Source organism: Garra rufa, chromosome 3 (assembly GCF_049309525.1).
Source record: "Garra rufa chromosome 3, GarRuf1.0, whole genome shotgun sequence".
Lineage (NCBI taxonomy): Eukaryota > Metazoa > Chordata > Actinopteri > Cypriniformes > Cyprinidae > Garra > Garra rufa.
In genome coordinates, this window is record NC_133363.1 from 38,953,217 (window position 1) to 38,964,989 (window position 11,773).

The 11,773-nt window shown below is 36.7% G+C and overlaps 1 protein-coding gene across 1 annotated transcript in view; it reads right to left on the reverse strand.

The window, feature by feature from the left end:
- Positions 1-11,773, reverse strand: part of ipo11 (importin 11) — a 229,992-nt gene that overhangs the window by 43,497 nt on the left and 174,722 nt on the right. The window contains exon 21 of the mRNA XM_073836609.1: positions 6,027-6,142. Within this exon, the coding sequence (XP_073692710.1) occupies positions 6,027-6,142 (116 nt within the window). The remainder of the gene's footprint in view (positions 1-6,026; positions 6,143-11,773) is intronic.

The window sequence follows — 11,773 nt, forward strand, 5'->3', positions numbered from 1 at the left end:
TCTCATGACTAAATTTACTTGATCTTAGTGCTGTTTGACACTATAGACCATAACATAATTACAGATTTATTACAAAATTGCACTCGTATTTCAGGGACAGGCTTTAAAATGGTTAAAATCCTGCCTGTCTGACCATCACCTCTTTGTTTATTTAAATTATCATATAATCATATAAGTTATCCCTAGTTAAGTATGGAGTGCCACAAGGATCTGTCTTAGGCCCTCAGCTATTTTCAATATGCATGCTGTCCCTTAATAATATATATATATAAAAATGGGTTGCTATTGGTATTGGTATTGTATGTTGCATACCCTGCTACATATTTTATCATGACCAAATGAATTATCTAAGCTGACAGAGTGTGTCATAGATGGAAACGATCAGATGACCAGTGATTTAAAGATATTACTCATTGGACCAAAAACCTGTACACCAAATCTTTCAGAATGCAATTTGCTTCCAGAAAGATGTACTGTCACCTCCTCAACAGTCAAACCTTGGATTGACTGTAATGCACTTCAAGGTGGCTGTCCCGAATGTTCAATAAACAAGCTACAGCTAGTCCAAAATGCAGCAGCTAGAATTAATACATAATCGGAAGTACACTTCATTTGAATTGCAAATGAATCTTTCTTGTCATTTTAATTCTAATTCCAATTCCAATTCAACTTCTAGTGAGGTGTGGCTAATTCAATTCTAATTAACTCTTCAACTGAAAGTAGGCCAATTTAATACTGAATTCACATTACTGACAGTCACAATTATTATTATTATTATTTTTGCATCCCATAATCAGGACAGGGATTTAGACGCTATAGGCACATCCACAATAGTTGCTATAAAGATGTCGTAGGCATCAACAGTATGCCACCGGGCAACCTTCTTGTACAACTGCAAGCTAGCACTATGAAGAGAGCTGACAGAAAGCTGGAAATTTGTCCTCTCCTTATGTTCACCACAGTGGCCAGCTGCAGAGTTGAACTCATGCTGCGAACAAAATAGCAAAAGAGCTGGAGGAGGGTACATGCCACATTATTCTGTGCTGCCCTCACCATCGGCATTGCTGAGCGGCTGAGCGGCGCAGAGTGCAGGGGTGAAAAAGCCACATGAGTCACATGTGGTTTTTGAAGCATTTTAAGACAGATTTGAAGTTTTCACGCACTACGGTGCGTGAAACATGACGTCAAATACATGCAGGGTTTTGAGGGCAATAAAGACATATACACTAGGATCTGAAAGACATCACACGCATCTGAACAATTCCTCCGTTCAGCGTCTAAAAAAAGATGTGAGCCACTTTAAAAAAAGAATATTGTAAAATATAAAATAAAATATCCTCATTGGGCATATAACAGAATTCAATCTCTACCAACGCAATAGAAGCAAGTTAAACCAATAGATGAACCCACTCCTGCAGTGAATTGAGATATCAGATATGGAATCCAACTGATATTTATATATATTATTTATATTGACATAGAAATTGTGAAAATTGTGACAGTATAGGGATATAGAGAGCAGACACTATTAGAAGTACAGATGCAGAACATAGGTAGTATAAAAGTAAAGCAAGGACTTCAGAGATATGTAACCCTGGACCACAAAACCAGTCTTAAGTCGCTGGGGTTTATTTGTAGCAATAGCCAAAAATACATTGTATGGGTCAAAATTATTGATTTTTCTTTTATGTCAAAAATCGTTAGGAAATTAAGTAAAGATCATGTTCCATGAAGATTTTTTGTAAAATTCCTACTGTAAACCTATCAAAATGTAATTTTTGATTAGTAATATGCATTGTTAAGAACTTAATTTGGACAACTTTAAAGGTGATTTTCTCAATATTTTGATTTTTTTGCACCCTCAGATTCCAGATTTTCAAATAGATGTGTCTCGGCCAAATATTATCCTATCCTAACAAACCATACATCAATAGAAAGCTTATTTATTGAGCTTTCATATGATGTATATATCTCAGTTTTGTAAAATTTAACCTTATGACTGGTTTTGTGGTCCAGGGTCACATATAAGAATATAATGTAACAAAACAGGGACCAGCAACTGTTTGTGAAAAAGTGCAGTGTCCTGTGAGTCTAACTCTACCACTGAGTTAACATTTGATGTAAATCTGTGTCGCATTGTACAGTATTTTTTGATGGAGGCGCCAGGACTGCAACTGATAAAATGTGTGCTTTAGCACGATACTACAATATTTCTTCAAAAACAGATTGTGGAGACATTTTAATCAATCAAAATTCATGATATCGCACACCCCAACTACCAGTCAAGTTTGGACAGTGGACACACCCACATTTTTTTTTTTAGCGAAGGTGTGTGCCATCTGTTGTATTGATCTATGGCAGCCCACTGCTTGAGACTAGTGCTCTGACCCACTCATAGTTTGACTTTTCATTCACTTATAACTTTTGACCCCTTTGGTGTAGAAACAAAATGTGTTCTCTTCTCATCTTGAGTTGATTGAATGTGGTCTTTTTAATCTCCACCAAATCGATCGCCCAATATTGTGAACTATATTGTTAACTATTTGTGTTCTATTTTTTATTTTAGCATTTCTCCCCATGTCAAAGAAAAACTGATATGAGGCTGAATCACCTATTTAATCAATAACTGATAGGTGTCAATTCCAAGAGGATTTAAACAGGTTTGAAGTTTAGGAAATTGTTCAAATGAATAAATACGGCAATTCTAATCATACGGCTTAAAATCAAACCTCCTTAAATAGACAGTTCACTCAAAAATTTAAATTACCCCATGATTTACTCACCCTCAAGCCATCCGCCATCCTAACTATATATGACTTTCTTCTTTTAGACAAATACAATCGCACTTATATATAAAAAAAAAAGTCTTGGCTTTTTCAAGCTTCATATAAATGGATAAATGGCAGTGAAAGGTGTTCAAGATTTTGAAGCCCAATAAAGTGCATCCATTCATCATAAAAGTTGTCCACACAGCTCCAGGGGTTAATAAATGTGTTTGTGTAAGAAAAATATCCATATTTAAAACTTTATAAACTGTAATCTCTAGCTTCTGCAGATGATGTAGGACAATATTCATGTTCAAGTTCTGTATGTACTGCAAGAAAAAGATTTAAATGCAAAAGAAATGGCATGTGAGGCAGTTTCCTCTGCCTTTAAGTTTTAATTTAAAATGTTTGTGATAATCTTGCTAAAAGAAGTACTATTTGAAATGTTTGCCACTTACTTGAACATCTTAAGTATATAAAAATCTATATGTAATAATTGTAATATTACATAGTGTATATTGACTCGTCTATGAAAGACTGTATTAACTGTACTGTGGACAAAGCCACTGTCACAGTCACAATGGTAAATAAAAAAAAAGCCTTTCAGTAACTTCAACAGCATTTGGATTTAAAATCAATATAATGGAGAACCGATTGTTGTAGAAGCCATGGATAAAAGACAGTGTGCTGCTTCTACACACAGCATATGTACTCCAAACAGATCAGTCAGTAGGGAGTAAAGTAGACAGTATAATAATTATTTCAAAACAAAAAATAACGAATGAAAAAAACAAGCCACTTTTGTTGTTCTGGAAATCTCTGTACTGTGAAAGTACAAAGTACTTTGTACTATTAGTTCACTCCAGAATAAACATTTCCTGATAATTTACTTACTCCTATGTCATCCAAGATGTTCATGTCTTTTTTTCTTCAGTCAAAAAGAAATTAAGGTTTTTGAGGAAAACATTCCAGGATTTTTCTCCACATAGTTGGCTTTAATAGGGATCAATGGGTTGAAGGTCCAAATTGGGTTGTTAAGTGAAACAACAGGTAATTTTCTAAATTAAGAAAACTTTTTACTTTTTAACCACAAATGCTCATCTTGCACTAGCTCGACTTCATGTGTTACATAGTCACATTAAAAAGTGGTTAAAAAGTATATCCACATTTATTTATTTTTTATTTTAGAAAATGACATTACTTCGCTAGATAAGACCCATATTCCTTGGCTAGGACTGTGCAGAGCCAGTTGAGACAGCATTGGAATGGCAATTTGGATCTTCAACCCGTTGATCCCCACTGAAGTCCACTATATGGAGAAAAATCTTGGAATGTGTTCCTCAAAAACCATAACTTTGCAACTTAAAGAAAATCATGAACATCTTTGATGACATGACCCACATCTTGGGTGAGTAAATTATCAAGGTAATTCAGGAGTGAACACAATCCTTCGAAGACTATTATTAAATGTACAGTCGTGGCCAAAAGTTTTGAGAATTACATAAATATTGGAAATTGGAAAAGTTGCTGCTTAAGTTTTTATAATAGCAATTTGCATATGCTCCAGAATGTTATGAAGAGTGATCAGATGAATTGCATAGTCCTTCTTTGCCATGAAAATGAACTTAATCCCGAAAAAAACTTTCCACTGCATTTCATTGCTGTCATTAAAGGACCTGCTGAGATCATTTCAGTAATCGTCTTGTTAACTCAAGTGAGAATGTTGACAAGCACAAGGCTGGAGATCATTATGTCAGGCTGATTGGGTTAGAATGGCAGACTTGACGGGAGGGTGATGCTTGAAATCATTGTTCTTCCATTGTTAACCATGGTGACCTGCAAAGAAACGCGTGCAGCCATCATTGCGTTGCATAAAAATGGCTTCACAGGCAAGGATATTGTGGCTACTAAGATTGCACCTAAATCAACAATTTATAGGATCATCAAGAACTTCAAGGAAAGAGGTTCAATTCTTGTTAAGAAGGCTTCAGGGCGTCCAAGAAAGTCCAGCAAGCGCCAGGATCATCTCCTAAAGAGGATTCAGCTGCGGGATCGGAGTGCCACCAGTGCAGAGCTTGCTCAGGAATGGCAGCAGGCAGGTGTGAGCGCATCTGCACGCACAATGAGGCCAAGACTTTTGGAAGATGGCCTGGTGTCAAGAAGGGCAGCAAAGAAGCCACTTCTCTCCAAAAAAAAAAAACATCAGGGACAGATTGATCTTCTGCAAAAAGTATGGCGAATGGACTGCTGAGGACTGGGGCAAAGTCATATTCTCCGATGAAGCCTCTTTCCGATTGTTTGGGGCATCTGGAAAAAGGCTCGTCCGGAGAAGAAAAGGTGAGCGCTACCATCAGTCCTGTGTCATGCCAACAGTAAAGCATCCTGAGACCATTCATGTGTGGGGTTGCTTCTCATCCAAGGGAGTGGGCTCACTCACAATTTTGCCCAAAAACATAGCCATGAATAAAGAATGGTACCAAAACACCCTCCAACAGCAACTTCTTCCAACAATCAAACAAGAGTTTGGTGAAGAACAATGCATTTTCCAGCACGATGGAGCACCGTGCCATAAGGCAAAAGTGATAACTAAGTGGCTCGGGGACCAAAACGTTGAAATTTTGGGTCCATGGCCTGGAAACTCCCCAGATCTTAATCCCATTGAGAACTTGTGGTCAATCTTCAAGAGGCGGGTGGACAAACAAAAACCCACTAATTCTGACAAACTCCAAGAAGTGATTATGAAAGAATGGGTTGCTATCAGTCAGGATTTGGCCCAGAAGTTGATTGAGAGCATGGCCAGTCGAATTGCAGAGGTCCTGAAAAAGAAGAGCCAACACTGCAAATACTGACTCTTTACATAAATGTCATGTAATTGTCGATAAAAGCCTTTGAAACATATGAATGCTTGTAATTATATTTCAGTACATCACAGAAACAACTGAAACAAAGATCTAAAAGCAGTTTAGCAGCAAACTTTGTAAAAACTAATATTTGTGTCATTCTCAAAACTTTTGGCCACGACTGTACACTAGCACTTGTTTACCTCATTTCAAAAGAAATGTATATGTCACCACAATGCATATTTGTCCACAAAAGCCATTTCAACTATTAAAGCATAAAAATTTAAGCCTATTAAGTTGGTCAAGCATGCCCAGACTTTTGACTGGAAGAGTACAAAAGGCATAAGGACCTAGGGATTGGGTTGAAACTTTTATTTCTAGGTTAAACATTTGACTCAGATACACACTCACACAGACTTACCACAGCTCCAGACCGTCTTCCAGCAGGTAAACATGAGGGGGCTGAGAAACATCTGTGCTGAGCTGGATAACAGGTAGGAGGAAGGGATACAGATTTTTGCTTTCCGCTCCCAGGCCCTGAAAAACAGAAAAACAAAAAACATTTCAACCCATCATACCAGGACAGGGGAAAACTAATCATTCAACTTTTCAGCATAAAATTTAACAAGCTAGGGCCTCTCCTATAAGTGTTTTAAAATCCCGAACATTAGCTGTCTTATACAGCCCTACCAAAACAACAGGGTGTATGATAAAGATGCAGACAAAAAACATTTGTATTCAGATAAAAATATGATAACAGGTTGTCATGGGAAATTCAATGGAAAACAGCTCAAATGAGATTCATTCCATCTAACAGTCAAGCACAAAAAACACAATTTTCTGACTGAATAGCAGCAGGTATGATATTGTGTCAGCTTTCCGTGCTCTCTAGTACGGGAACCTCAGGAATACACCAGCAGCCATGTGTTTTCTGGGTTCATTCAAGGTCCCGGTCGTGAGATCAGCCTCGCTCTCTCCTGGGTGAGATACGTCCACTCAGCCTCTGACTGATGAGGGCTCATCACAAAGACCACCGCAAAGGGCTCTTAAGTTCAGGGCATGACTGCCTTCGACGGTCCGCTGATTCTGAGCTGTCCATCAAAATCACAGATAGAGAGTTCTGGGGGCTCAGAAAGGGTAGAGCTGCAGTATCCACAGGATCCAGGTGAAGCTTTGTAACTGTCAATGGGCCAATGATGAAAAACAACAAACAAAATCCAAGGACACCCACCGTGAACATCAAGAGTCATAACTTGCACCAAGGTATAACAAAGCACCAAGCTATAAAAGCTGGCTTTCATGTAAATTTGAGTTTTTGGTCCAAAATCATGCATGTCTGGACATTACAAAATAAAATCAGCAATTATTAAAAGGGTAGTATAACATACGCCCACATATAGTTTTTCACTACTTTTACACTATGGTAATAAGATTTTTTTTTCATTATGAAAATGTTTCCACAAATTTTAGTAATGAGAATGAGAACTGTTTTTGTACATAATGTTAATGAGTTTTTTCCTTACAATGTGGTAATGAGATTTTACATTACAGTAAATGAAAATAAGATTTTTTTTTTTTTTACTTTACAGCAACCAGAATGAGATTTTTTTTAACCTGATGGTTGGAAATGTACGTAACTGTCAGGAAAATAATGTTGCAGTGTAAAAATTCTTAATAAATACATATTAACGAAAGGCATACTAACACTCACCAAACTAAACATGTTATTTTTTACTATACTTTTTGCTGATTATTTTTGCCTAAATACTTCTTACAACATAAATAAACACAATATAAGCACCGTAAACTTAGTCTGATGCCACTCATACCCAATTACAAATTTCAAACAGAAATTTAAAGGGCTTCACAGCAACTTGTCAAAATAAAAGTCCAGTTTAACTTGAAGATATTGTAACAGATATCTGAATTACTGTAATAGTACTACAACTACTAATAAAGTTTTAATTGAAAAATTATTTAAGGAATAATCAAATTTTTTCTTCCATGTTTTAATTTTAGAAGTAAATCTCTGTTGTGCAGCACGAAGAAAGACTTGTTTAATTTTCATTTATTTATCAGGAAAAATTAAATATACATAAAATAAATATACAAGCAAGAAATGTGTAATAAAGTTTTTTTTTGTAAAATCAATTAATCAAAAATGCTTCTGATTATTAAAATTGAAGTAAACAAATAAAATGAAATGCAGAAAGTCAAAATAGAGAACACAGAACTGGGTCAAAATAAAACTGAATTTGAGAAAAATAAAATGTATTTCATAGGGCACTGAGAATGTTTCATGATTTCATTTAATTAGGCATGCTTTTTGATAAATATAATTTAATTAAAACACAGTCCAAAAAAAGTATTATAAAAAAAATTGGAATCCAGAAAATTCAAGAAAGAAAAAATGAAATTTGGAGAAAAAAAAAATACAATGGAATTTTGGAAAAAATAAAACAGATTTCATAGGGTAGCCAACCCAGCTCTTCCAGCAAATTTTAGCTTCAACCGTAATCAAACCAGTGTTTTTATTGATAATTTAAATTTTGAATTATTTAAAATACATTTAAACTTACAAACCTTAAATGAGAATTAGAAGAGCTGCCATCTAACTGAAATAAAACAAGTTTGTTGAAAGTACTAAAACTGAACATTTTAGTAAACCACAAAGTAGTAGTTATCCACTATCTTGTTTACCATAGAGCAATTCCAGCTGGCTCACAAAGATTTCTAGTTTACTAAAAAATGATCCCAAACAACACCTCCATCCATAAGAACGTCCAATTTTGCAGGCCACAACATGTGCCAAGGCAATTTAGCTTCTGCAGGTCAACAAATCATATCCGAATGTGCAGTAAAGAGAGCATCCATTTTGAAGCATCTGCCAAAAATATGCTTTTGGGGATGGACCCATGATAGGGCCATTTAGGGATGATTGACTTTGAATGTTCACTGGTAATATTGTCTCTTCAGCATTCTGTGCCAGGCTGGAGAGTAGCAGCTGTGATACCATATGGCTGGCAGAGGAGGCCACAGAAAACACAAACATACGCAAGGTTAATAGCAAACTGTTGATGGCGGGTGGTAAGATATGCACACAATAGATGGTTTCCTGAAGGACTGCTGGCATTTTAATATGCAAATCTAAGGACTTGAGCAAAAATAAAGAAAAAGAGAAAGAAAGAAAGACAGAAAGAAAGAAAGAAAGAAAAAATAATGAGAGCTGGTCAACTCCGCTGGCACAAGTATTGGATCTTTAGAAGTATGCAAATTTTCGGCCAAGCTTTGGGCGATCTTTCAGATTGACTCGTGTGCCTGTGATTTACAAGAACTGAAGACGCTGTAATGAAGGGCCTTTAACGTCAGCTGGAATTGTTAATATGCAAGATGTGGTTACTGAAGCACAGAGCACGTTCAAAGACAAAGAACAGCTCATTCAAGCTGATGATTACTCACTAACTCTCAAAGGAATCTTAATGAAATGAACTCATAATTTAACATTTAACATTAACTCTGATTCACGCAAGTAAAACTAACCATTTATACACAGAAAAGAAGTGAACTGAAAGGCCAATTCCAAGCTGCTCAAGACATTTAAAACATTCAAAAAGTTATTGGTGGTAATCTGGCACCTGCTGTGAATTTCCTTAATTATACGACAAACCCTATTTAACTGGTATCATTCCTCCAATTTTTCATTGAGATTGCAAGATGGCGGACTGCTCTAAAATGACTGAAACTCTGCGACAGGAGGTTGTCCACATGAAGGCCAAAGGGATGGCACTTTCAGCCACTTCAAGAGAAGTTGGTCATTCCAAATCTGTAATTTCTTGAATACGCAGGTTTACAATGACACTAATTCACTCAAGTCCTCCAAAAAGGCTGGTCACCAACGTAAAACATGCATGAGAAGACAGGATAATAAAGAAGCTCTCGATAGGGAACCATTTCAACACTGCAGCTGGAATTGCTTGCCAGCGGTGATGAAAAACGGTGTTATACATGGCGTTACTATTGACATTACTTTTATCAGTAACGAGTAATCAAACAAATTACTGTTTTTCCCGTTACAACGCCATTACTGTTACTGACAAAAAAAAAAGAGGCAGAGTAGTGCAGGTGTTCCAGTGTTGCCAAGTCTGCATTTTTTTTCATCAGAATGATCTCCTCCACTAAATAAAGCTGCGAATTGTGTTGCTTTGCGTTCTTCTGAGGTAAATTCTGGCTTATTCCTCTCAGCATGTCTTCTTCCAGAAACAAAAAGTAACAGAGATGAACTTGATGGATGTTCACATTTGTTTACAGAGGTGATGTGGGCATGTGGATGTTTAAAATTTGAAAAGCGGAGCCGCTCATAGATGAGTTTAGACGAGAAAAAGTGGAGCTTGTGTTGGTATCATATGGATTACTTTATCAGAGAATATTTGTCTCTGACATGACAAGCTTTCTATACAAATATTTCTCATGTCTGTGAGGCAGGTATTCGCTGAGATTCAGGTTGTTTTATTAACGTGTCTACGAAGAGAGGTGACCGAGACGGCAGAGAGCGCACCCCGTTTATTTTATCTTTATTTTACAAAAGCACACCATTTTGTTGTTATTATGACTATACACAAATAAAAGTAGACCCCTCAAATGATACCTTATTCTTATCTGTACGATCAAAAATGACAGTGTATTTTTAGTTTTTTCGCAATCATCAAATGTAGTCTTTGACCCCAGAGGGTTGACAGTGTTGCCGAAGGATTTTTTCATATCTGCTGGTTGAAGAGACCCAAATAACTTAATTTTTAGCCCCTGGAAGGTGTCTCGCACATTGTCCAACAGCAACATTAAAGGAACACTCCACTTTTTTTGAAATAGGCTAATTCTCCGATATCACTTTTTGCATAGCTTAGCATAGATCATTGAATCCTATTAGACCAATAGCATTGCGTTCAAAAATGACCAACGAGTTTCGGTATTTGTCCTATTTAAAACTTGACTCTTCTGCAGTTATATCATGTACTAAGACCGGCGATTTTCTAGGCTGATAAGATTAGGAACTACACTCCCATCCCGGCGTAATAGTCAAGGAAGTTTGCTGCCGTAATGTGGCTGAAGCAGGCGCAGTAATATCACACAGCACATCGCAGCACAACATGACCAACTGCATGCACAGGGAGCGTTCCTCGTTGGAAGTTACCTAGCTGGGAACTAATTTCAGGTGCTGCATGATATTACTGCGCCTGCTGCGTCCATATTACGGCAGCAAACTTCCTTGACTATTACACCGGAATGGGAGTGTAGTTCCTAATCTTATCGGCCTAGAAAATCGCATCTTTACATTTTCCGCCAGTCTTAGTACACAATATAACTACAGAAGAATCAAGTTTTAAATAGGACAAATACTGAAACTCATTGGTTATTTTTTAACGTGATGCTATTGGTCTAATAGGATTCAATGATTTATGCTAAGCTATGCTAAAAGTGATATCGCCAGAACAGGAGAACGGCTGAATGGATTTCAAAACGGTAAAGATCAACTTATTAACTCGGGGGGAGTTGGAGAATGAGCCTATTTCCAAAAAAAGTGGAGTGTTCCTTTAAAATGTGCAGATTAGTGTACAATGTATTACTTTAATATTAATCTTTAATATTGGGGGCATCCAATTTATTTTAAATATTTGAACTTTTTTTAGTTCCCTGGTAATTAATTACTTATATAATGATGTAACTCAGTTACTATTTGTGAGAAGTAACTATAACTATAACTAATTAATTTTTTAAAAGTAACATGCCCAACACTGCTTGCCATGCCAGTACTAAACAAAGTAAAGATTTGTCTCTGCATGTTTAAAAGAAGCCGGACTGAGGGCACACTCTGTATTGACCAAGCCTTTCAACAACAGCTCTAATGGGAAACATTTTGTTAAAATGTTTAGCCATAAAACTGAGGAAAGACTGAAGCCCAAGTGCGTGAAGAAATCAGTAAAAGGTGGAGGAGGACGTGTCCTGGTTTGGAGGATGTTTTCTGCAGCAGGAGCAAATGTTTATCAGAACCTCCTTCAGCAACATGCACTTCCTTCCCTGCAAGCATCTCCCAATCAACCTGCAATTTTCATGCCGGACAATGATCGAAAGCTGATTGAAAATCTTTGGAAAATCCTTGGTGACAAAGTTATG